Source organism: Myripristis murdjan, chromosome 20, assembly GCF_902150065.1.
Source record: "Myripristis murdjan chromosome 20, fMyrMur1.1, whole genome shotgun sequence".
Taxonomy (NCBI): Eukaryota; Metazoa; Chordata; class Actinopteri; order Holocentriformes; family Holocentridae; genus Myripristis; species Myripristis murdjan.
In genome coordinates, this window is record NC_043999.1 from 28111854 (window position 1) to 28137749 (window position 25896).

Sequence of the window (25896 nt, forward strand, 5' to 3'; positions counted from 1 at the left end):
GTGAATCTGCTCGTTATGTGTTAATGAGGAGAGACTGAGTGAGATCCTATCATACTGTAGAGATATATTACATATGATGCCAACGGCCTCTAGTCCCCCTTTGGGATTAATAACAATTGCATGTAAGTTTCGATCTGAACAATTATCACAAGCTTGTTCATGTTCTGGACCCCCAAGTTGACTTGAAATGATTTTGAGCTCGAGGATCCGAATATCACAGAGAGTTTTTTTTTTTTTCACAAGCACTTAAAAACAACAAATCAGAGGTCGATCCAGCATCACTGATCTGGTATTTAAATGTATCATTTTGATTGTTATAATTACAGATACACACACACACACACACACACATATATATATACACACATATACATATATATGTATATATGTATGTACGTATATATCTATATCTATCAATCTATCTATCTATCTATCTATCTATATCTATATATATATATATATATACACACACACACATACACATATACATATATATATATATATATACACACATTTTTTTTTTTTTTTTTTTTTTTTTTAAGGTCAGATTAGTGATGCTGCATAACATTTCTTGTGTTTAAATGCTTGTGCTGCATTTAGAGATCTTTCTCAAGCATTTTAACTATTCCTCATTTTGCTTAGGATCCCTGGAAGACCCTCTAGTTTATCACATACACCCCACAGGCTCTCTTTGTCACACACTTGTATCCTTTTCTGGCTGTATATCTCACCAGGAAGGTGGCGATGGCAGTGCCGATGATGAAGCCAGCGATGACGTCCGACCAGTGGTTGCGGTATTCAGCCACACGGTTCAGACCGGTGAGGAAGGCCAGGCACATGAGCCCAAGAGACAGCACTGGCTTGGCCAGGCGGGTGCCCTTAGCCTGTACCGTGCATGTCACATACATCTGGAGGGGGGGGAGGAGGAACAGAATTAGCAAACAACCACAGTACAGTTAAAGTTTGTTGTAAGATGCTGTTCTCATCAGAGGTTCAAAGCTAGAGCAAAAGGCAAATATGTGGTTTGAAAATGATTGAGTACACTGGGGAGGTCACAAGTGCCATAATCCACCAGTTTCTGGTAGTATTCTGAGATTATGAAGTCACAAATTTACCAGAAAAAAAATGAAACCAAGGGCTCTCTCTTTCACACTGCGCTACCAGTTGCCACTACCCGCTACCCGTGAATTGCGCATTTAGCAGCTTCTGCTATCCCTAAACGGTATCTTGTGCCCACGCTACCCGCTATACATTATGACGACTCCTTTATTTGCGCCTGGAGGTGTGTCCGTGGGCGTGTTTTATGCGCTTTCCCTATAATCGCTACCTTGACCACACACTTTAGGGAAAGCGTATAGCGGGTCCTCAAAACCACCCGCTATCCCATTTGGGCTTTTACAAGAGCGCGCCCAGGCGGCTTCAATGCGAGTCCACTTGGACACATGTGGACATGCACATGCGGCTCCACCTTCCCAATTAACTCGCCTATAAAAAGTGACCTTGCTTTAGCCTCAGTTGAACCCCTGAGAAAATGGCAGAGATAGTACTAAATCGCGACCTCCCTCTCTCCATCACGGGTTTTGGTTTGCAGATTTAGGATAGCGCAGCCTGCTCTTAAAGGCAGTGGCACCTGGCACACTGATTGGTTTAACTGGCGTAACGCCCAAAACACACCTATGAGTAATATAGCGGGTAGCGCAGGTGTTTTAGGGATAACAGGAGGTGTGCAAGAGAGAAACTTTTGCAGGGGAACGCCTCTTACGCAATGCTAAATCCCCAAATAACGAGTTTAAGGACTCGGAGATAGGGCCCCAAGAACCAAAAACTGGATTCAGCACAGTGACCAAAACAAAAAAAAAAACAAAAAAGAAAGAAAGAAAACATTTTTTTTCCCTCATAAATTTACCACTTTGGAGAGAATATTCTTTTTTCCCCTTGTTACATAATTTTCTGTCACAGGTTTCTGCACTGCACTTTAGACCAAAGTAACAATTACGTTGAGTTGTACTGCAGTTTGGAGCAGCTTTTGTTCTCGTGACAGGGAAGAGAGCAGTTACTGGACCAGACTTGGTGGATGTGTTACACTCCACATTTTGGTATTTTGCCTGCATGAGCTCTGATCCTACATTTGTCCAGCCTGCGTTACTCTGCACAACTGTCCTGTGTTAGCCTTGTCAGTCCTGTTGCTGTATTAATTCCCTAGCTGTCATCTCTGGCCAATCCTCATGTCCCTTGGGGCCTCTGTTCCTGCCCAATTGATAGTCTCCTGTGTATTTCTACCTGTAGCGCCCTTTGTTGGATCATCTGGTCTGTTTCGTTTTTCAGTTTGTGCTCCAGCCTTGAAAACCTGCAGTCCAGTTTTTGTATTTTTGTTTGAATCTTCAATAAATGCAAGTTTTTCTTGATCCAGTCTGCATTTGGGTCCTGTTTTCCTCAAGTATGACAATAGCTTTAATTCAGAGTGGAGAAAGGATTTTCTTTTAACGAAGGAAACTTGAAAGTTGGGGCTCTAGTTTCGCACACCGGGCGAGGCGGGGGCGCAGCGCAGCTGCACTTCGCCAACTGGGTGTGGCCAGAAGGATTTTGCAAGTTTGGCACACTGTGCGCGGTGGCGCAAGTACTCCGCCCCTCCTACCCTCCTACCAGCAGAAGGGAGGAGAGAAGGAGTGGAGTGGGTTTGACACAGCTGATTCACTTTAAACCAATCAAATGAGTCCCTGTTCTCGCCTTTAAAACACGCTGCGTGAAGGCGTAATGAAAGTTTACACAACTGACATGGAGGTCTACTGCCTCAGGCGGAGTGGAGCTGGTGTAGTGGAAGTTTGGCTGACCGGTGCGCAGTGCGCACACGTCACCACAACCTCACAGGCAGGCTTCTGGAATGTGAGGCACATTGTGCACAGGCACAGCTCTGCACGGAGTTCGCCTCACTGCACCACCCTGCACTGCGTTGGGAACTAGAGCCCCTGATGTTTTCTTCATGGTGTCAGGCGACAGGTTATCTGGCAAGAACCAATATATGGAGGAGACTTTACCAAATGAGGGACAGTGAATCAAAGCATCACATTCTTTGGTAGAGATGTCAATTTAACAAGAACGCTGCCCTCCTCTCCATTCCTCAAACATGCAGCCATACATATCTGATGATGGCACGGGAGAGAAAAATGAAAAGGCTAAACTTTCAGAGGAAAGTTGATTGAAAAAATGCATAGTTAAAGTTGCTCAAGCAGTAGTTGAACCACTTTTTTGAAGTAACTGAGCTAATTGCTCATTGCCTGTCTGAATTTCACAAAAGAAACATTAAAATGAACCCTTTCATATCCTGTCTGTGTTTTGTCAAGTTTAAAATGATTGGTTGTACCATTTACAAGGATCAACAGGCTTTTTTTTTTTTTTTTTTTTTTTTTACAGTTATGGGCTTTTTGTTTCAGTGCTACAATATTACAATGTTACTCTTCTACCACTGGTGCTAGAAGCGTTCACAGAGTTAACATGCACCACTGAGTTTGATTGATTACATATTTGTTGTTGTAGTGATGCTTCACATTCAACACAGGTACACATGGATACTGTATGTTTTAGTAGTGTTAAAATATTGTTTTAGGATCTTATGGTCTACAAGTTTCTGGAATTTTGCTGGTGGGATGGAACAGCATTCTCCAAAATGATCATGTACATAGAGAGGGATTTATATAAATCAATAACTCAAACTTTATTTATGTAGCACTTTTTGCATAATCCAATGCAACACAAAGTGCTTCACAAGATAAGACATTGCTTTTTTTTTTTTTAAGATAATAAAAAGCAGACTTGGCAATGTTGATGTGGAGCTCAAAGGTAAGATAATAATGCAGTCCTTCTATATTCGAGTGGCCTGCAGTGCATAAAGCCCTAATTACAAAAACTAACGTACATGTGAGAGCTGAATGGCGCTGCTCTATAGAGATATGGAAAAAAAAGTGATATGGTCAGATGAGTCATCACCACACTGGACAAGTGGGCAAGTCCACCAAGACAAAGACACTGCTGAATGCTGGAGCCCTATGGTGAGGGTGGCCACTGCTCTGTTTCACTGTGGGGGCATTTTTCCACCTGTCCCCGTAACGGGAAGACTGTACTCTCATAGAAATAATGATTATTAAATGGTTCTTCAAAATACTCTCTTCAAAATGAGGTTAGCATGAAATTGGCACTGGAACTACAGATTATTTTCATTTCCCATTAATCTGCAGCCAATCCCAGCGCACATAGGGCGAAGGCAGTGAAACACCCTGGACAGGTCGCCAGTCCATCGCAGGGCAACTTGTTTTTCAACCTCCCCAAAATAATTTGATTTAAAATGCTCAAGGAAAAAAAAAAGAAAAATCTGAAAAAAACAACAATTTAAGAAAAGGTTCTGGTACGTAAGGGAACCATTCTTGCTGGTTCTTTAAGGGTTCTTTAAAGAATCATCTAGAGAAATGTTTCTTTGAAGTACCGCTTGCTAAAAGGTTCTTTGTCGAACCAAAAATGGTTCGTCTATGGCATCACTCCAATGAACCATTTTTGGTTCCGGTTAGGAAAACATCAGTTAGTTATTTTTTTGGAGCAGTTTTAAGGTAAATGTATGGTACTTGTCTTCTAATATTTTGGTAATTCTCTGGTAATTTTCATGTTATCATGTCCTGCTAAATTTCTTGTAATTTTTTTCAGGTATTTTTTTTCCAATGCACAGGTAATTTTTTTTTGCAAAGCACCTTCTCCCATGTTTTGGAAGGTGATCAAGGAAATTTCATGCAGATTTCAAGACGTTATCCTATGATGAAATCTTTCTATCCTGATGGGAGTGATGTACATCACTTGCTATGGCTTCTGCACTCAGATCTCAACCCAGCTGAACACCTAGGGAAGATTTTGGACTGTCCATCACCATCATCAAAACAGCAAAAGGGTAGAATGGAGCTCCATCCCTCCAGGAGAGTTCCAGAGACCTGGATAATCTACACCAAGGAGCACTGAGGCTGTTCTGGTGGCTACTGGAGGCACAACACCTTACTAAGACAATCTATTTTCACTTGGTCATCTCTCCATACCTACCCTCTCTGGACAGGTAGATAGACAGAAAAGCTAGCAGGTTTGGAGAATGGCATCTATGGCCTTTTGTTCCAAACCCATCAATATACTCAGTAACATTTACACCAGCTAACCACCTACCACATCAGTGAGTGAGAAGGAAAAGCTAGCATATGGGGCTGCTGAACAGGTTGTGAGGCTGCAGGACGTCTGTGAGGACACACAACCTCCTACACACAGCGCTCAGCTCTGCAGAGCACACACACACACACAGAATGGATGTACATATGGCATTACTGCAAATTTTCTCTACCCATATTTTTCCCCGTCCTCTATAAATGAATATATGAATAAATTAATTTATTAATTATGCTTGCTTTTCCCTCTGGTCTAAATAGATTAAAGAACATATTTGCTAATTGCTCATTTCCAGGGAATTATTTTGCTCTTAAAATAATTGTAACACAAAGTGTATCAAAGCTTAGAGATGTGTATTTTTGTGGGAGAAATGTTAAAAAAAAACAAAAAAAAAAAAAAAACAGCAAACAAAAAAAATCAATTTGTGAAACAAAATTTTGACATATGGGATAAATGCTGCCAAGTGTTGTCAGAAAACAACATTTTAAAAAGCTCAACATGAAGCTCGACAAAGCACTGAAAAACAGAGCAGTGCTTTGAAGACACGTTTATTTTTGCTTTCTTGACTTTTTTCATCAAGGATAGAAACAAAAAAAAATGAAAGTAAAAGTTAAAAAAATGCCGAAATGCTGCTACTGTATTATATTCTATTTTGAGTTTCAAATTCCTAAATTTCATTCCTGTGCTACTAATGTTTTATTAAAAATGTGGGGGGAAAATACCAGCAGAGCGCTGCGAGTGTGTGTAAATGTAAGGCCCTCTGCAAGGCATCTTTCTCTCCCCTGTATTTACAGAAGTGCTGGTGGATCCACAGGAGGAACAGAATGAATAAGTGCACAGAAAAAAAGCACATAAAGACAATGGAGGGAAAAAGAGGTAGATGGAGAATAATAGATGGGTAGAAGCAGGCAGAGGAGAGACAGTGTTGAGGAGAGGAGGAAGAAAGAAAGAAGGGGAAACACTTGGAAGAAGAGGAAAAGAGACGAAAGGAGGGGAGGACACAACTGGAGAAGCATGTCCACATCTGGCTTTGTCCAGCCACTAATGAAGAGTGAGTGGGAGCAGAGAGACGAGAAGGAGCCCAGAGCATTGTCCTCCCTCGTTCTTCCTCTTTCTCCCCTCTTCTGGCCATCTGGGGCTCAGATGAGCTGCCTTAACACATAACACATCTTGTCAAAAGGCCCAGTAACATTCCTCTTGAAAAAGTCACAATTTAAAATTTGGTTGAAACATTCATCTTATAATGCTCTGCTTCTGTGGCTAACAAAGATGTTGCCATTCATAAACCACAGAACTGACCATTGGCTGTGGAACGCAAATATATAATATGGAACGCAAAGGACTATCTTCCGGCAGAGAGTTAGGAAAGGGGGTTCCATCTAGGTTACAGCTTTCATATTTCATCATTTTCATTTCCCACTAATCTAGCTCTTCTTGGTAGCAAGGCAATTAAAGGGATATTTCACCAATTTTGAAAAATGTGATATTTCACATCCCCCGTAGCTGTTCTGTAGGACAGTAGTGGTGTTCTCTTCCTCTCACTGTTACTGAATGCTGGATACTGGCTGGATGCTCCACATGCTAACTGTTAGCCTCCTGCCATTGAGGTGGACTTCCCTCAACTAATGTTCTCAAAAATAACATAGGTTCAGGGTGGCTAATTGGCACCTAACACCCACCAATTGCGGGGTAAATATTTGCAGAGGCGAGTGGGTTTTTTTTTTTTTTTTTTTAGTCACAAGACACATCAGGGGTGTTAAATTATATATCCTGCACAATTAAGTGATGTGAAAAGGTAATGACCTTGACCTTTGACTTTTGACCTCTGAATTCCAATCAGTTCATCCTTAAGTCCAAGAAAACATTTGTGCCCAATCTGAAGAAATTTCCTCAAGGCATTCCTGAGGTATTGCATTCATGATAATGGGACGGACATGACTTTGACCTTGACCTTTGACCTCCAAAATCTATTCAGTTCCTCCGTGAGTCCAAGTGGATATGAAGAAATACACTCAAGGAGTTTGTGAGATATGGGACATTGGGACATACATATGGACAGAGAACCTGAAAACATGATGCCTCTGACTGTCACCAGCAAGGAGGCCAACTCCCATGTGGGTACATTAGGATCTTTGGTCTGCCTTTCTTCTGTTCTCTTTCATGTTTTCTCTGTTCAACAAGGTTGGGGGGGGGCATTTCTTTGAAAGGGAGAAATAAAAAATGAGTGACAGAATAAAAACAACTTTTATTGAAAGCCTGAAAGCCCATGTGATCTCATCTTTGTGCCATGATATCCACTGATTTCCCCTGGAGAGAGGTGGAGACAGAAAAAGAGAGAGAGAGAGAGACAAGACAGACAGACAGACAGGGGGGAGACTCATTTCTGTTTGGTCCTAATCACAAATCCGTTGCTTTGAGGCAGCAGACAGCCTCTGAGGGGCTAATTGTATTTTTCATTAGAATGAGCAATCTCCTCCAAGGGCAGATCACCATGTTTCCATTTCTCTCTCTAATTCATTTACTCTTTTTTCAGAATCTAAAAATATAACATTTACAAAATACAACGTAAAATGGCTCCTTAGATGAGTGGTTCCAGAGACCATCCCGTTACTGAAACCATACAACAAATGATAAGTATTTGGTGTTTTCTGAAGAGTTCTGTTCCAATCAGAAAGGACAGAAAGAGGAGAGAAAGAGGAACATTTACACCATGGGATGATATCTACATGAATATCTATATCTATCTATGCAATATGGACAAAAGTATCGGGACACCTACACATTCCACCAACAGGAGCTTTTATGACATCCCATTCTAAATTCATTAATATGGAGTTGGTCCCTCCTTTACAGCTGGAACAGCTTCCACTCTTCTAGGAAGGCTTTCTACAAGATTTCAGAGCGTGGCTGTCAGAAATTTTAACTGTTCATCCAGAAGAGCATCTGTGACATCAGACACTACTTGTTGGATGAGAGGGCTCGGCTCGCAATCTCCATCTAGCTCATGATGCATGGGGTTGAGGTCAGGGCTCTGTGCGGGCCAGTCAAGTTCTTCCACACCAAACTCAGCCAGCCATGCCTTTATGGAGCCCATAGCATTAGCCCTCCTCCACCAAACTTTACAGTTGGCACAATGCAGTCAGGCAGGGAACGTTCTCCTGGCATTGGCCACATCCAGACTCATCGATCAGACCACCAGATAGAGAAATGTGATTGGTCTCTCCACAGAACACATTTCCACCGCTCCAGTCCAGTGGTGGCGTGCTTTACACCGCTCCATCCAACGCTTGGCGTTGTGCTTGGTGATGTGAGGCTTGCATGCGGCTGCTCGGCCATGGAAACCCATGTCATGAAGCTCCTGGCGCACAGTTTCTGTGCTGATGTTGATGCCAGAGGAGGTTTGGAGCTCTGCAGTTACTGAGTCAGCAGATTGTCGGCCACTTTTACGCACTATGAGCCTCAGCACTCGGCGACCCCGCTCTGTAACTCTACGTGGTGCTGCCCCCTGGTGGCTGAGCTGCTGTAGTTCCTAAACACTTTGCAATAATCCCACTTCCAGCTGATGGTGGAATATCTAAGAGGGAAGAAACTTCACCAGCTGAGTTGTTGCAGCCATGACGTCCTATCACATTACTATAACAGCAGCACGCTGGAACTCAGTGAGCTCTTTAGAATGAGCCATTCTTTCACTAATATCTGTAAAGACAGACTGCATGGCTAGCTGCTGGTGTTTAGCTATACACCTGTGGCAACGGGACTGAATGAAATGCCTGAATTCAGTAAATAAGAGGTGTGGCCCAATACTTTTGTCCATATAGGGTATATCTATCCATCTATCTATCTATATCTATATCTATCTATCTATTTATCTATCTGTATGTGTTTGTATAACAGTTCGTTGTTAATTTGCTAATTGTCTTTTTCCTCAATGTTTTTGAGAGAAATCAAGAGAAAATGTGCAGGTTTCAAAAGCTTAAAATTTTAAGATGTCATACTAAATTGTTAAAATTTTTCCATGCAAATGATTTTTGCTGAAGACCTCCTGGAAGACTCTCAAGGATCCATTGGAGTCCCTGGATTCCACTATGAAAACCACTGGTCTGCTTGTGCCTGGTGTGTTGTGTGTGTGTGTGTGTGTGTGTTCCTGCCCCCAACCTGTTGGGTTGGTGATTTCTTTCTGTCTATCACTGGTTTATGTGAGCTGTCAAAAAATTAAAAGTTTGACACTCCGATACATGACACATGCTAGCAGCCTGCTACACGTAAAAGAATACACACACGGTTATGTGTCGGTATTTCTCTGCAGGGGCTTCATTCGACTGAAAACTCCTCAGGTCAACTTGATTCACAGTCGTCTCTATAGCCTCTGCAAGCATTTTACAGATGGGTGCATGCTCTAACCTATATTTTCTATTTAATGTCAGACATTAGCAGCCGGCGGCACCCTCACTATATCACAGGCCTGTCAGCTAAATGGGCAGTCCAACATGATAAATTCAAGATGGGGAGATGAGCCCGAGCGATACATCCTCCCCTCAACATGTTTCAACCATCAATCTTTGTGTATTGCAAAGTTCAAATGGTGTCCTCTAGTGTTACTGAAGGAGGATCTGTGCAGGGTACTGGACTGTGGAGGCAGGAGGAACTGTTCTATTAATATATGCAGCTTTTATGTTGACTTAAAGAGAGATTTCAAAGAGGCATTTAACATAGATAGGACATTCTCAGTTTTATAGCTCAAAGTTTTTTTGTTTTTTTGTTTTTAAATTCTAGCAGTTCATATGGGTCTGGTGTTGCCTAATGCAGCTGTGATTTTCAGTGCCGTTGTAAGGCAGCATGAACACTGATGTGATCAAGCTGTGCCAGGGTAAGTGAGACCGTAGCATATTAGCTACCACAGGTTTTAAATAAATGAAAAGTCACAGCACTCAAAGCAGAGCTACATTGTAGGCCGAAGGCATCTCTCGGAGAGGAAAGATGTTTTTGGTGTTCTTTCTGGGATTTTGGGCTCTGACAGGATATGGCGAAAGTTTAATTTATCAACTGACCCCGTTGGGAAGGACCCCTGATCTGTTTGTTAGAATTAGCCCAGTGCTGTTCCAGAGAATTATTGCTAATTTATGTTTTTTTTAGTGCTAATTTCATTTTCCTGCATTTCTTGCATATTTATTTATTTATTTTTACTTTTTGTTACATAAAATGTTTGATAATTTAGAAATCAAGTGAATTTGATGATGTTTGACAAGATTTGTATATATTCATAATAAAAAGGGACACAATCTTGTTAATTGTAATGTTTGAAAAAAAGGTCTTCCACCACAACATTCCACCCCGCTCACTTTTGAAATGTTGGCTACGCCCCTGTCTGTGAATTGCATCTCTTGGAAAACCCCTGAAATGGGAAATAAAATTACCCAGCTGCATAGAACAGATTCAGGCTACAGCATTAAAATAAATAATTTTCTGCCCTGACATTACCATTTGAATGGGGCAATTACAGCATCATTTCGCTAAATCCTCACGTACAGCAGATGCTGGAAGGGTGTGTTTGGTCCTGGCATGGCTGTAATGACCGAGACAATGAGAGGTTGAAAAGGGGTAATCATCATCTCCACAGCGCTTCAGGGCTGTGTGTGCATGTGTTTGGATCCAAGGGTGTTGCGCTTGTGCTTTATCGCTTGATCGGGGTTTGTGTCTGGATCTGCATGTATGTGTGTGCTCTTGCTTGATATGTGTAACTGTGTGTGTGTGTGTGTGTGTGTTCTAAGTGCCGAGCTGTACAGACACAATGGCCTTTGCTAAATGACCTAGATAACAAACCCAATCTGCTTTCCCTGTATGTGGGGGGAGTCATCAGCGGCCTGAAGCCATCCATCCATCCATCCATCCATCGCTAAGGGGCACTAAGGCATTCTGACACAGACATTCCTAAAATGTTTCATTTTTCTGTTATATAACAGTATGTTGGGGGATGTTCACACTATTTTCAAAAAGACGACACCACTGTGTTTTCTTGTATTTCTACACTTATGATGACCTAGCCCTCATACAGGACCCTTTTGTAGTCTTTGGTCATGTCAGCTGTTGACGTCGCCAAAGGCTGCTGTGCTGCTCCAAGCTCAACAAGGCTTGTAGCAATAAGAAAGGGAAAAAAAAGACAGTGAATTTCACTCACCAAACCACGTGTATAATCGTTCACTTATCTATTTTCATCCTGCTACATCCCTCATGACAAATAAAGACCCAGTGTGGGTTTTACTTGCATTTGGTTCCTCACTGGACAAAAGGGCTGTCAGTTTGGCTATACCTTGTTGTAGAAGTATGCTAATTGACTTGAGTCCCTGGTTCAAACATTACTTTCTATAACAGTGAGGTGCAGCGAAAGATTTTTTTTTTAATTAATTAAATTTAATTTTTAATTAATTTTAAATGAATAAGCCCTCTGGATCAAGACAAGACCAAGCTTTACTATGGATCATTGTTTTTCAAGCCATGAGACAGTATGGATCACACTGTAGAGCAAGCATATGAGGTATATTTATGTTAGCTCTTTGCAATGTTAGCTGTTGCTAGCTGGTAGCTACTGCTGTAAAATGGTTGGCATTGCTGGACAGATGGTAGTTGTAACTTTCCAACAATATCAAACATAGATTCTGTCATTCTGATATTGTGTATTTGGCAAATAAACACTATTTATCACATTTTATCACATTATTATGAGGAGGTTTTAATAAGGATGGAAGGCTAATATTTTTAGGCTAATATCAGTATCCAATGTATTCCCTCTCATAATGACCACTACCGAATGAAATTTTGAAAGGATGGTAATGCTAATTTGACAGTTGTACTAAAAAAAAATTTAAAAAAAGTAATCACAAATTTCATAGCCAGCCAAATATCAGCAGTTGGTTTTCAGACGAACACAGATATTTCTTTTTGAAAATTGAAAACGGATACTGATGTTTGCCAAAGTCTGTTGATGTATCAGTCCAACCGAAATAATTTAAGTTCAAATCAAAAAGATATTTTAGCAAGTGCTTTTCAAAACCAAGTTTTCCACATTTTTTAATTTATTTTTTTATGTTGGTGTGTGTGTAGGCATACATGTGTTACCAAGCTGCTGTGCTTTTGAGTCAAATCTGAGAATTGAGAAAGGAGTCAGCAACTCCCTGTAATTAATTCTGGGGAAAGCAGCCTCTGTAATCTGCAACTGTGCTCTGATTCCTTTTTGTTTATTAAGACACAGGAAAACAACAAAACAGCAACCGCACACTAAAACACTGTGCACAGTGTTTTAGTGCTGTTTTGTTGTTTTCCTTAGTCCTTAAGTTCAGCTCCAGCACCTTTTCTAAGTGTATAGCTTATGGATGAGCGGTGGCTTTTTCTCACTGTCTTGTTTATTAAGACATGAAAACAAGAAGAGAGAAGTTAATCTCGGGTAGTAAGTGTGCAAGTGTATCATATACAGATTGATTCATACTTTGATCTATTTTTACATTTCCTGATTCAGACTTGTTACAATGTGTTCATGACCTGTGTATGATGATTTATAATGTGCTTATTACAAGCAAGTACAGCAATGGAAATATGTATCAGAATTATCTTTGAAACAGCAAAATTAATTGATAAAGCCCTTATATTATTGATATGCTATATTTGTCTTTTGAACACCACACTAGCAGGCACACTAGCAAACATCAATACCACAGCTAGCACTACCTTCTATAAGCTTAACATCTAACCATTGGATCATTCAGTAGCCTGGCTTTAAGGGCTGAACTGTTTCACGAATCCCAGGGATAATCTTAAAATAAACTAACAGGCTTATTCAGCTTGGACAGAGAGGCTTATCACTGCAACAACATTAACCTACATAGTCCAATCCAGTCTGAGATTAAAGAGGCGTTAGCAGTATACCATGTGATACTACAGCCAAAGCAGAACTCATGAGCCAAAAGTGATGATTATTACAGAGAGACTGGTCATAAGCAGAAAATTCAATGGAATATACTGATTGTTTATGTGTGCTGGCCGCCCTGAGCCACACAGACCCTACGTATCCCTGCACCACACTGCCTGTTCCACACACCTTTGTTTTGGATCACCTCATTTCTGGTTTTCTAGTTTATGCACATTTTTGCAGTCACCATGCACATACATACAGTTAACAAATAAATGACAGGACACAGGATTTTTGTTCATATGTCACACTCATAGCTTTATTAGGGCCCGAGCGCTGAACAGCGCGAAGCCCTATTGTTATTGTAGTGTTTTGTTTTTTTTTTTCCTATTATTACGTGTCATTAGTCCTTAATTTGACCCCCTAAACATGCTCAAAAACTCACCAAATTTGGCACACAGGCCAGGTCTGGTTAATATTTGATATTGCAGTTTCTATTTTGTTGGCACGCACATTTTAGTCACTGGTTAATGTCAAAATGTTAAAGCATTTGTTCTGTTTAGTAATATTGTTGTGTTTTGAGTTACCTTTTAGTTCTTGGTGTGTGGTCCAGGCAGGGAAAGAGGAGTCTGTGGGTGCAGCTGCAATAAAGCCCCTGATTGCAGTGATTGGGAGGAACCACCGGTGTCTCCCTCCAGGGGAGGGGAATTCCTCATTTCTATTTTGATTTATTTTTTGTTTAGATATTAAGTTGATCTTTATTGTGTAGTATAAATTGTTACTAATTATTTTCTGTATATTCTTAATAACCTGAACATTTGTCTATTGTGTTTTGTTTAGTTAGTATATAAGTTCACCTTGTGTGTCTAGTTGTTAGGTCAGTTCAAATAAGTAAAAATAATCTGATTGTGATTCTGACATGATTAACAATTTCAGTAGGAATGATCAGTTTTCCGTTGTAATTTTCATTTTCACTTAAAACAGCTTGCTTAAAGTGATTATTTGGTCCATACCAAACAAATGTTTTCTTACATCTGCAAAATATAATTTATAGGACAGGGCATCTATGTGGCACTGTAATACTTGATTTAGGTTAAATTTGATCAGATTAGATTAACATTTACAGTCTATCTTGAGAGAAATTCATCTTGGGCATTCAAAAGAGCACAGCTAACATAAAACAGGCCACAAAATATACATGTACACTCAAAATATATGTAAAAATATTGCACATCCCCTTGATTATCAATTTATTACACAATCTCCCTACAAAATTGCATGTCCTCAACAAAACAATGTTTTGTCATACATTTTAACTTTATCAAAAAAAAAATGTAGCTCCTGTGTTTTGGATAGTACACTGGGCCATATTGCAATTTCACTAATACTTTGATTAATTGTACAGCCCTATTTTTCATTCTATATGCTGAAGCCTCATCTTACAGGAAGCACCCAGTTGCGACAATCCGTTTTTGGCCTGAGTGCAGACAGATAACTGGATCCCTCCACAAGACTCCCCCAGCTTTCCTTGTGTGAGTGTTTTGACAGTGACAACAATGCTGCATGAGGACTCCCTGTGGCGCTCCACCCATGATGCTCCCACTTCTCTAATCCTTCCCTCAACAGTTCCTGATATAGCATGTTCATTGCAGGTTCATGGCAGTTCTTGGCTACCGTGTCCGAGTGTTTGGCCGAATAAAACATTATGTGCTGCATGCAAATCCTGCACCTCCACTGTGGCTGCTGCTGATGGAGCTCGGTTTGCCTGCCTGCCTGCATATCTGCTCCTCACAGGCTTCCACCTCAGCGCCTAGCTAGCCAAATGAGGAGCCTGTCCAAAGTATATGCATGGAGTCTTGGACAGCTCTTTGTCCGTGTATTAAGTTTTCTGTCAGAGGCAAACAAAAGACTGATGAGGATGGCTCCATTTTACAGTGAATGATGAAACCAGTGGACATCATGTTGAAATATCTGATGAGTAGTTAAAGGACAGTGCCAGTGATTTTGAATATTTGGCCCATTTACTACAATTAACTCACATCTCACACTGCAACAAACCATTTTGCAAATCATGAGGGGGCAGTAAAGATTTCGCAACACATAATTAAAATCCCTTGATTTTCAAATACGAATTTTTGGTTGAATCAGCCACCTTACAATGGTCTGTCTCTCTTTCCACCTCCTAGACTTGAGGAAATGCTTTATTGCTTTGCTCATTTGATTTTAATTGTGAAGAAAATAACCATGTTGGCTGGGTTTTAGCTGCTTTCTGTGACTAAAGAACTGCCTCCCCATGTAGTGGGGGGGTTATTCTTTAAATGGATAGTTCATCCATTTTGGAAAAGCTGATATTATTTCATTTCTCTACCTACCTGTTATTGAGGACAGTGGTGGTGCTACCGGGTGCTGTATTTAATAGAGGATTTAGATATTGTTTATTAATTCATTCAGTCTTTATTATTAGTTTTTGATGGTAACTGAGGTTGAGGCCTCATTTACAAAGGGATTTAGACATCAAATCCATCCCATAAATACCCTTTGGAAACTACATTTATTTACAATCTAACTATCATGAAGAGCATTATTGTTATTCTGAGCCACTAGACATGTCAAAGCAAAGTCACAAAACCTGAAAGGCAGATAGACAGACTCACCGCCAGGTAGAGCGCGGCGTACACACTGAGTGCTGCCTCCTTGGATGGGAATGTTTTGCGGGCACGCAGGATGTCGTCCTGATTGCCGGTGCAGGCCTCCTGGTGGCTGATGTAGCGCAGGGCCTGTTGGCAGCCCAGTGCTGTGTAGTTTGGCTTACAGACTGTTAGGAAGTAGGGCGCCAGGTTCCCCGTCACCACCTGGCCTGCATTGACAAAGATGTCAACAGTGAAGAGGCCAAAGGTGTAGACTCCTGCAGAGAAAGAGAACATATTTAGCGAGAAGACAGACGGGAGTTGAGAGCTACCATTCGCAATTGATAAAAGTGTCGCAACTAGATAAGCATTTTCTCTTCCTTTTCATCATCAGGGCTAGGCAAGCTGATATACTGGGAACAGCATTGGGGAGTAATGGGCTACAGTGCTGTTAACACCATTATATAATTAAATCACAGTAGGGTTTAATCCTGGGATGCGGGATTCCCAGGAAATCTGATCAAAACCAAGGAAAAAAATGTTTTGCGCGTCTATTCTAATATTTATGGTAACGATGCACTTTTGGCGAGCAGCAGCTACGTCCATACTGTAGTTACGGTAATATAGGCTCACTGATACGATTCAAGCCTAGCACCTAGCCTGCCAGAGGATGTCGGTGCCAGCAGCTAGCTTTGTTTGGGAATATTTTCACAGAGTAGACAATGAAACTGCTGAGCACAGGTTGTGTGAGAGGGTGATGAGGTGTTCAGGGGATCAACCAGTGGTTTGAGGAGACATTTGGAGTCTCAGCGCGGGAAAGTGCCAGCGAAGAAAGGCCTGCGAAGATGTCCAAGCATCCAAGGACACTGGATCTCACAAAAAGTCAATCGCTGGGTGAGATTTTATCTGAGTTGGCAGTCCATTATGGGTTAACGTTCAATGGCATGGCAAAATGCGCCTATCTGAGATCATCCCTTAAGAGAGACGGACACACTCTACCAAAAAATCCATCGTTCATCTCCAAGATGGTGAGAGCATTCGCTAATGAAGAGAAAACTAAGTTGGCGAGTGTGTTTCAAGACTTAGTTAAACGAGGGGTGGGCTTCTCTTTAACTATTGATGAATACACCTCCTCTCAGCACAAACGATATATGAGCATTAACGTGCATGGTGCACAAAGTTACTGGAGCTTAGCTGTAGTCAAGAGCAACGGAAAAATGCTGGCTGAAAAAGTGAAAATGCTGATGAACAACCACCTTCAGAGATTTTTAGAAGTTAAGGTTGTACGGCAAATGATTAAATAATTAAATGATTAAATAAACTATTTATTTGATTTTGGCAGGGACCTTCTGGACCCTGGTGTTCTTCTAGCACAAACACCTAAGCCCACTGAAATCTTTGGCGTGCCATCAAAACAGCTGTTGATAAAGACTAGGGATGAGCGAGTACACCACTATCTGTATCTGTATCTGTTCAACCATCTGCATTATCCGTATCCGTATCTGTACTTAGAGTGGGCGGGGCCTAAACTGGAAGTGGGTGGGGTTTGACCGGAAATGGGTGGGGGCTTAAACCGGTATGTTATTTTAAGCCTGAAATTGATACAGGTTGATCAGAAGTTGCTATATTTGTTTATTAGCTTCAGATCAACGTTTTTGATCACAATAGTAAACAAACTATTTACAGAACAAGTTTTTTATAAACACAGAACATGAATATTCTTAAGTGCATCAATGAATACAACACATGCTGTAGGCAATTATGAAGTACTAAGTAAAATGCAATGAACAAGAGTTTTCATACTCAACATAACTTTCTTTTTTAATTTTCATTTTTTATATCAAAAACCAGCTGGTAAGAGCAAGCAGATGGTTAAAAACAACAAAAAAAAACCCCGAGCAGTGTGTCGGCAGTGAGAGACTTGATGCGAGTCGCATTCAGTCCTAACCCCTAACCCCTGACCCTAACTCTGCTCAAAAGCAGTGCGTCTGTTACCAGTCAAGTTTAGCAGAAACTCTACTGACTATCAGTGATTACAGACCGAGGGAAGAGCGAGCTGGAAAAACCTGAAGCTACTGAAGAGAGACGTGACGTGAGCTGTCACACCTGAGAGAGTGACAGAGAGGTTGGCACTGTGTGTGTGTGTGTGTGTGTGTGTGTGTGTGTGAGCGGCACCGCTGCAGTTAACCGTGTGTGTGCATAGGGGAGGGTTGCTGTGTGTGACTGGCCTATCACACAATGTGGACACACCTAATGACCTAATGAAAATTTTCATTCATCACGAGCACGGATATTGACTCATGTTACTCAGATCATACTCGCACTCCTCAAAAGTGCTTTATCCGTACCGATACTTGTTTCAGCCGAGTATCCGGCTCAATCCTAATAAATACGGCCAAGGGACTTTCAGAGTGTGTCTTGGCCAGCCGCTGCAGTGATGAGATTGAGGAGGGGAGCCGTGCGTCTTCAGAGGGGGCATCGTCGAGTGCGCACGGGGAAATTCCAAATCCGTCCGAGGAGGAGAACAGGAGTCTAAGTGAAGGTGACCTAGCATAAGATCTGCAGCAGGCCATCACGATGACCACCAAGCCGGCCACAGAGGCGATCAAAGACGACCTCATGAAAATTCTCAGCAAAGAGTTTTCTGTCTTCGAGGCCACCAACCACAGACCACCTCATCTCCAACAGCTGTTTGACGCTCTGAGTACCATTCAGGCCACATCTGTGGAAGCAGAGCGAGCCTTTTCTATCGGTCAGAGTTAAGTTAGGATTGTTCCATCAGTCAGTGTAATATAGGCTATATATTTTTTTCTTTTTCATGCAAGCCGATATTGCGGCAGTGTTTAATTCTAAGGGTTTGAATTTATTTATTTATTTATTTATTTATTTTTAAATTTAGCCTATGGCCCAGTCTAGGTTTTGCGCAGTTTTATGTTGAAGACCACTTTCAAAAGAAAATGACAAACGAGCAAAATGAGAAAGGAATTGTAAATGAAAGAAATGACGAGGCAAAAGTTCTGTGACTTTTTACGAGTTCAGTACACTATATCTATTTTTTTTTTCATGCAATTGAATGGTCTCTAGAAATGGTCTAATAACGAATTTCGCTAGTTTATTATATAATCAAGCTATATAAAATATTGGTTCTGTAAAAGTTGCTAATAGCTTCCATAGAAAAGTCACATAGCCTCAATAATTCACGTGCCACTTGTCTAGTGGTTCTGATAGCCTTCACAGCACGCAGATGCATGTAATGGCCAGTTTTAATGTCTGGAATGGATGTCATAATTATTTTATTCTAACGATCATAAAAACAATATAGCTTACTATATTTAGCCTATAAAAAGGTTAGGCTGGCAAATGAAAACAGATATTTGCCTAGATTAATGTCTGACAATGACCTGGGCTTAGCTTCATGGTCGGCTACAGGCATTATCAATAAAAGATATGGCAATTCAAAAACAAACAAAAAAAAAAAAACAAAACACTTATTTCCACTTATTTTTTTCTTCTTTTCCTGGGATTTAAAATAAGTCATTTTTGGGAAAAATGTTAAACCCTAAATCACAGAATAAATGACTGTAATCTGTTACGGTTATTGAGAAAAGTACTGATAGATAGATAGATAGATAGTTAGATAGATAGATAGATATCAAATCAAATCAAATCAAATCAAACTTTATTTATATAGCACCTTTCATACATAAAACAAATGCAACACAAAGTGCTTTACATTAAAATACATACAACCCTAATCCCCCATAGATAGATAGATAGATAGGTATACTTTATTGATCCCAAACTGGGAAATTCCCAGTATGTAATCCCAGTAATTGAGGCATAGTATCATTTCAAAAGTGAGTTATACTGTGCAGTTTTATTGTGTGTGTATTCAAACTCATTCAAACGCAAATTCACTTGATTTTGTTCAAATATGTTACATACATGACATGAAATTACAAGAAAAAAATCACCACAAAATCATATTTTTTTGAGAAGAAATATCAAGAAAACTACCAATGAAACAAAAAAAATGTAATTACACCCATATTTTTAGTCTTACAATATGAATTACAGGTTGAGTGGAACCCGTTCATACGTTTGACCTGTAACTGGTTGAAAAAGTAGACATTTCAACTTATCTGCAGGAACATTAAATGTCAACATTTTACTCTGGCGACTGGGTTGCAACAGAACCTGCTCATCCCACAGAGGAGATCCGCTGCTGCCTGCAATGTGTGACTCTGCATAAAACAAGCCGACTCTAACACAACGCGCTCTGCAGGGAGATTTCAGTACGAGGAACATATTCCCCTGTGGAGCCCACCGATACCGAACACACCCCACTCAGAGTCCCAGAAGCACCGCTGTCCATTCCTGTTGCTCTTAATCAACACAGTCAGGTTCTCTGTCTTGGTTAGTGAGGGGCTTTAACAGAAATGATTGTTTTCCTCCTACAAGAGTCCTGCCGTCTGTCACATTAAATCACCAAGCAAGCACTTAGACAACTCTCTACCACACACACACACACACACACACACTGGCAGAGGTGCTCAGACAGAAGCAAAGACATAGGCTACACACTCACAGACACAGTTACACACATCCCCTTCCAGGATACATTATTTGCTTTAGCAACAAATGCAGCTTTTACAATCACTGTCAAGCCTTTGTGTCGGTGCACACTAATCAACGCAGCCTTTAAAGTGCATTTAGCTGGAAGACATCAATGAAAACGGGCAGTAAGTCATCATGGCTGTTGAGCATCTTTCTTTCTTTCTTTCTTTCTTTCTTTCTTGAACTTCTTGTTGTTTTAAATGTCACAATCAAAGTCACTGCCTTTCTTGTTTACCGTCATCTGCATAGGGAGCGCTGCACAGCATGAGATGCTGATGGGCCTGTTTTGAACAGTCATCAAATAGATTTTGTCAAGTGTCAGTGTGACTCACTAGTTGAGTGTCCACCACGAGGACAGGAACTCATCATACCGACGCCTGTCCCACTTTCCACCACGGCGCAAATGTGGAAATGTGGACATGCTGCGTTTTACGGCCGAGTTACGGTTGCTAGCAAAACCCACATCCTGTGGCTGGCTGTGTGAACAAGGAGAGGGATGACGAAAATTGCTTATTAGGGCATGAATCAAATTCAGTTTGCCTGGTTCAAAAAATGCCATGATCTTTTGCAGCATCGCTGTGTGCCCATGCATGTGTATATCTGCTTGTTTAGAGGGAAAAATACAAAAGCATGCTTGCTGGGAACATGAGCGATCCCACTCTGTTTTGTCTGGTCTTTGTGTATCTATATGTGGGTGCATATGCGTGTGTGTCTGCGTGTTTGTGTGTGTGTGAGGCAATGCACCTATTCCTTGATCCAGTGCCAGAGTCCAACCAATGCTGCAGTCTGATGCACAACCCAGTCACTCTCAAAGTTATCACAGTTTCTCAGACTACCTCACACACACACACACACACATCAATACACACATTACACACAGACACATGTACATACACACATTCACAGTCACACAAATATGAAGTCTGAACAAGTGGGCAGGGAGCTTGGTGTTGAACATGAGGATATGAATAAGAAGAGCTACACTGCTGTTGTGCTGTTTGATCAAATGAGAGTATAATCCAGCTGCCTGCAGGGAAACAGGCCCATAATACAGAAGGTACAAGGACAGGGATGTTGACATGTGAGATTCAGCAGTTCATTATACTTGGAAAGCCTTGCATAACGAGGCTGGACCGATGCTCACACTCAGCTGTTTCTTCATGCATTCTTAACTGGTTTGAGTTGCAAACTAATTTGAGAATATCTGACCAGGCAGGATGGGCAGGGAGTGCATTTAAGGATTTAGTTAAAGGGATAGCTCAGACAAAAAAAGATATTACCTCAACCCCCCCAGCTGTTCTGTAGGACAGTAGTGCTGCTATCTTCTTCTCATTGTGATTGTTACTGAGTGCTGGACAGGGTTGCCAGGTCTGTGAGACAAAAGCAGCCAAACAGCAACTCAAAACCAGCCCAAAACCCGCCCAACCGGGTATAAAAAGGGCCCAAAAATCAGCCCAATACCAGAACTCAAAATATGCCCATAAAAATCCATATATGTTGCTTTTAAAATCCAACAGCATTGCTATAATTGCAAAATGCACTATAATATCTATAAAATAACACCATAAACATTAAAGGCAATTTCCCGAAACAGTTCTTTCACCTATTTAATCTACAGTATATCAGAACTTAAAATATAATATGGGATACCTCACTTCAGCTGAGTGGTGCTGATGATGTGATTGGTCGTGTGCTGAGTGGCCTCACACAGCATTGGCATGTTATGTGTCTGTGGAGCAGGTGACATATGTGGATAGTTTATATGCTGATCTGGCCCAGAGTCAGTTTGACAGGATTTGGGTATAAACATTGGTCATTCAAAATATGAATCTTTATTCATGTCTGCCCAAGCCCAACCCGCGGACAAAATTTGTTACCCGCGGCAACACTTAAAAAGTAGCCCAATTTGGCGGAAAAAACGCGGACTTGGCAACCCTGGTGCTGGATGCTCCACATGCTAACTGTTAGCCTCCTGCCACTGAGGCGGACGTCCTCCAAGCTAACATTCTCAAAATAACCGCCTTAATCCATTCAAATTGTTAAACAAAGTTTGAGTTTGACAACGTGAAGTCGAATTTTTAGAGCGAACCACTGTTATGACTGTGGCTGGCAGGAGCCGGACAGGTACACGACGTGTGTGTGACAGAGCGCAGCCAGGGAAAAAACAAGCTAGCCACAACATTACTTAGCAGCTATATCTCCAGAGAAACTTGTTATTTTCATCCTCCAACACGCGTGCATGTGTTCAACGAGCAAAACAAAAGACAGGCAACTGAAACAAGCTGCTGCTGTTTCTGTGGTGCTACTGCTCATACTCACTCACACACACACACACACACACACACACACACACACACACACACTGCTACTGGCAGTTTAGAGTCTTCGGGCCCTATCTTGCGCCAGACTCCCTAAACCCGCTATTTGCGGATTTAGGATTTAGGAAGAGGCGTTCCCCCGTAAAAGTTGCTATCTTGTGCACCTCCCGCTATCCGCAAAACACCTGCGCTACCCGCTACATTATGCATAGGCGTGTTTTGGGCGTTACGCCAGTTAAACCAATCAGTGTGCCAGGTGCCATTGCCTTTAAGGGCAGGATGCGCTATCCTAAATCCTAAATCCTAAACCCGCGATGGAGAGAGGGAGGTAGATTTTCTCAGGGTTCAACTGAGGCTAAAGCAAGTTGGCTTTATATATATAAATATTATATATTATATTATAGGCGAGTTAATTCGGGAGGTGGAGCCACATGTGTCCAAGTGGACGTGTCACAAGGTTGTACTGATTGAGTAAAATCCCCGGGTCACACCACACACACACAAGAGGCAGAGGTGGAACTATGTGTAAACTAATTTATTGACAAGGTAGATTGGGCAAATAAAATATTAAAAATAAAAATATAGCACAGCTGCTGGCTTATGATAAAACAATAAAACGTGCTGGCGTAAGTGTCCAATTAAAACAGTCTTTCCTCTAAACAGTCTATATGAGTAATATACTCAGTCCATTCCGGCGGCGTCCCGGTATCAGTCCGACCGTGTGCGTGGCGAGGCTCCGTCGGGGCGTGCACTGAAGCCGCCTGGACGCGCTCTCCTAACAGCCCAAACTTTAGGGAAAGCGGATAGCGGGTGGTCCTGACCACCCGCTATCCGCTATCCCTAAAGTGTGTGCGCAAGATAGCAACTTTAGGGATAGCGCATAAAACACGCCCACGGACACACCTCCAGGTGCAAATGATGCAGTCGGCATAACGGATAGCGGGTAGCGGGTGGCACAAGATACTGTTTAGGGATAGTGGAAGCTCCTAAATCCGCAATTTGCGGGTAGCGGGTAGTGGCAGCGGGTAGCGGGTGGCACAAGATAGGGCCCTTCATGTCAACCGACCTGCATTTGTCTGGACTCACTCAGCAGGCATTTTGAATGTTTGGAGAGCGTTCAAATCTGAGAGGACGCAGTGACTTACTATCCACCCCATGTTTTCGCTGATGATGCGAACACAGTGCCTTCATTCTCCTTTACAGAACGAGATTTGTTGATTTAGTGAAGGAGGCTGATTCCAAACAGAGTGCCTGAGCCACCAAGGCCGTGGCTGCCATTGAACTAAAGAGCTCATTATCCCCACAGCACAGCAGAGCCTTGTGGAGCACAGCAGGCACACCCAAGCATCCAGTCCAGTTTTGTCTTCAGTCCAGTTCAGAGGAACATGCATGACTTGAGCTGGCAAGTAAAGAGTGTGTTTTTTTTTTTGTTTCTTTTACAAATGAATCTGCACACAAGACTACACAATTCACAAAGTGGGTTATCTATGCATAACTTCCAAGTCTGTGTGAGTGGGCGGCAGCAGTTTTTCTGGGCATGAATTTAAAGGTGAGCAGCTGAGTGGCTCTGTTTTGAATCAGCCTCCTTCACTGACTCAGTCCTGTTTGTGGGGATGAGACAAACACAGGGCTCTCTCTCTTCACTGTCACGTGGTGAGGTGCAGCCAATCAAACACTTGGTTTACCTTACTTGGTTTAGGTATAAAAAGGACACCAACACCGAAACTGGACAGTCTGCAAAAGCAAGACATCACTGGAAAGAATCAAAATCACGTCCCTGCTTCAGGGTCCTGAGGCTTACATGCCCACCCTCCACCCGGCCGCCCCCCTTCCTGAGATCTTTCTAAGGGTAAGCTTATTTCATTTCCATTGCTGCTCCTTTCTGCAGCGTGACAATTTGTGTTTTTACAGTTTGTAAGAACACCCTCCTCCCCCCTCTTAATTCAAACTGCTGATGAACGTCGCCAGTGGGCATCATTATGGCAATTAGTCTTCCAGTATTGATATGAATTAATCACGCTGGAATTCTTTTCCATTTGTAAGTGTGCACAAGCCAGCAGAGAGAAACAGCAGCCCCTGCACATAAAGACAGGCGTCTGACTCATCATTCAGCTGCACAGTGAAACAAACTGAGAGAGCAGCTCAGCATCTAGCAAACTCAAGAAGAGATGTCTATGTCCTCAGCACTCTACAGCAAATCACCTCTGTTAATGTATCTCTGCCAACACTTCTATGAGTCCACACCTATTCTCTGACCACAGGCCCAGATTGTGCATTGTCTGGTCATTTGTAGAAAGCAGTTTTACACTGCAAAAACTCAAAATCTTACCAAGATTATTTGTCTTATTTCAAGTCAAAAATGTGTTATTACTAGTCAAAATATCTCATTACACTTAAAATAAGACATGATCACCTCAGAAGTAAATTGTTTTTAGACAATTTTCACTTGTTTCAAGTGAAAATTTGCTTGAAACAAGTGAAAATTAGCTAGAAACAAGAAATAAATTTTGCCAATGAAACAAGCACATTTTCACTTGTTTCAAGCAAATTTTCACTTGAAACAAGAGACAATTGTCTAAAAACAATTTACTTCTGAGCTGATCATGTCTTATTTTAAGTGTAATGAGATATTTTGACTAGAAATAAGCCATTTTTGACTTGAAATAAGACAAATAATCTTGGTAAGATTTTGCGTTTTTGCAGTGTAAAGGGATATTTCACGCATTTTGAAAGCTCTGATATGATTTCACTTCCCCCTTAGCTGTTATGTAGGTGCTCTCTTCCTCTCATTGGCTGGATGCTCCAATTGCTACCTGTTAGCCTCCTGACACTGAGGTGCACTTGTTCTCAGCTGTGCAGACACAGACGTCCCTTTTTAGCACTTTTAACATTTTCAGTGACTTTGAAATGTTTATGTGTTTAAAGGTCCGTTGTGTGTATACTTGTTTTTCTATGGCATAAATTACTGGAGCAGCAAGACAAATTTCCGTCTGGTTCAGTTCATGTGGTGAAGGGGTCCCACATGCAGTTTGTGCACGGCCCCATGGCCCTGTCTATCAGAGTTAATTAAACTCTTTTGGAGATGGAGTCCACATGAAAGATGGTGTTTTACAGCATCCTGACACAGCGCAGCACAGCCCTGACTAAAACCTGAAAAGGGTGAAATATGGTTTGCCATCTATCCAAACTTACTTCAGTAGGGAAAAAAAATTAAACAGGTAAAAAAAAAAAAAAGTCATGTATT

General features: G+C 41.5%; 1 protein-coding gene across 1 annotated transcript in view; it reads right to left on the reverse strand.

The window, feature by feature from the left end:
* The window catches only part of plppr5b (phospholipid phosphatase related 5b), a 102459-nt gene that overhangs the window by 30486 nt on the left and 46077 nt on the right, over positions 1-25896 (reverse strand). The window contains exons 3-4 of the mRNA XM_030078761.1: positions 15745-15995; positions 732-908 (exon numbers count right to left, since the gene is read on the reverse strand). Of these exons, the coding sequence (XP_029934621.1) occupies positions 732-908; positions 15745-15995 (428 nt within the window). The remainder of the gene's footprint in view (positions 1-731; positions 909-15744; positions 15996-25896) is intronic.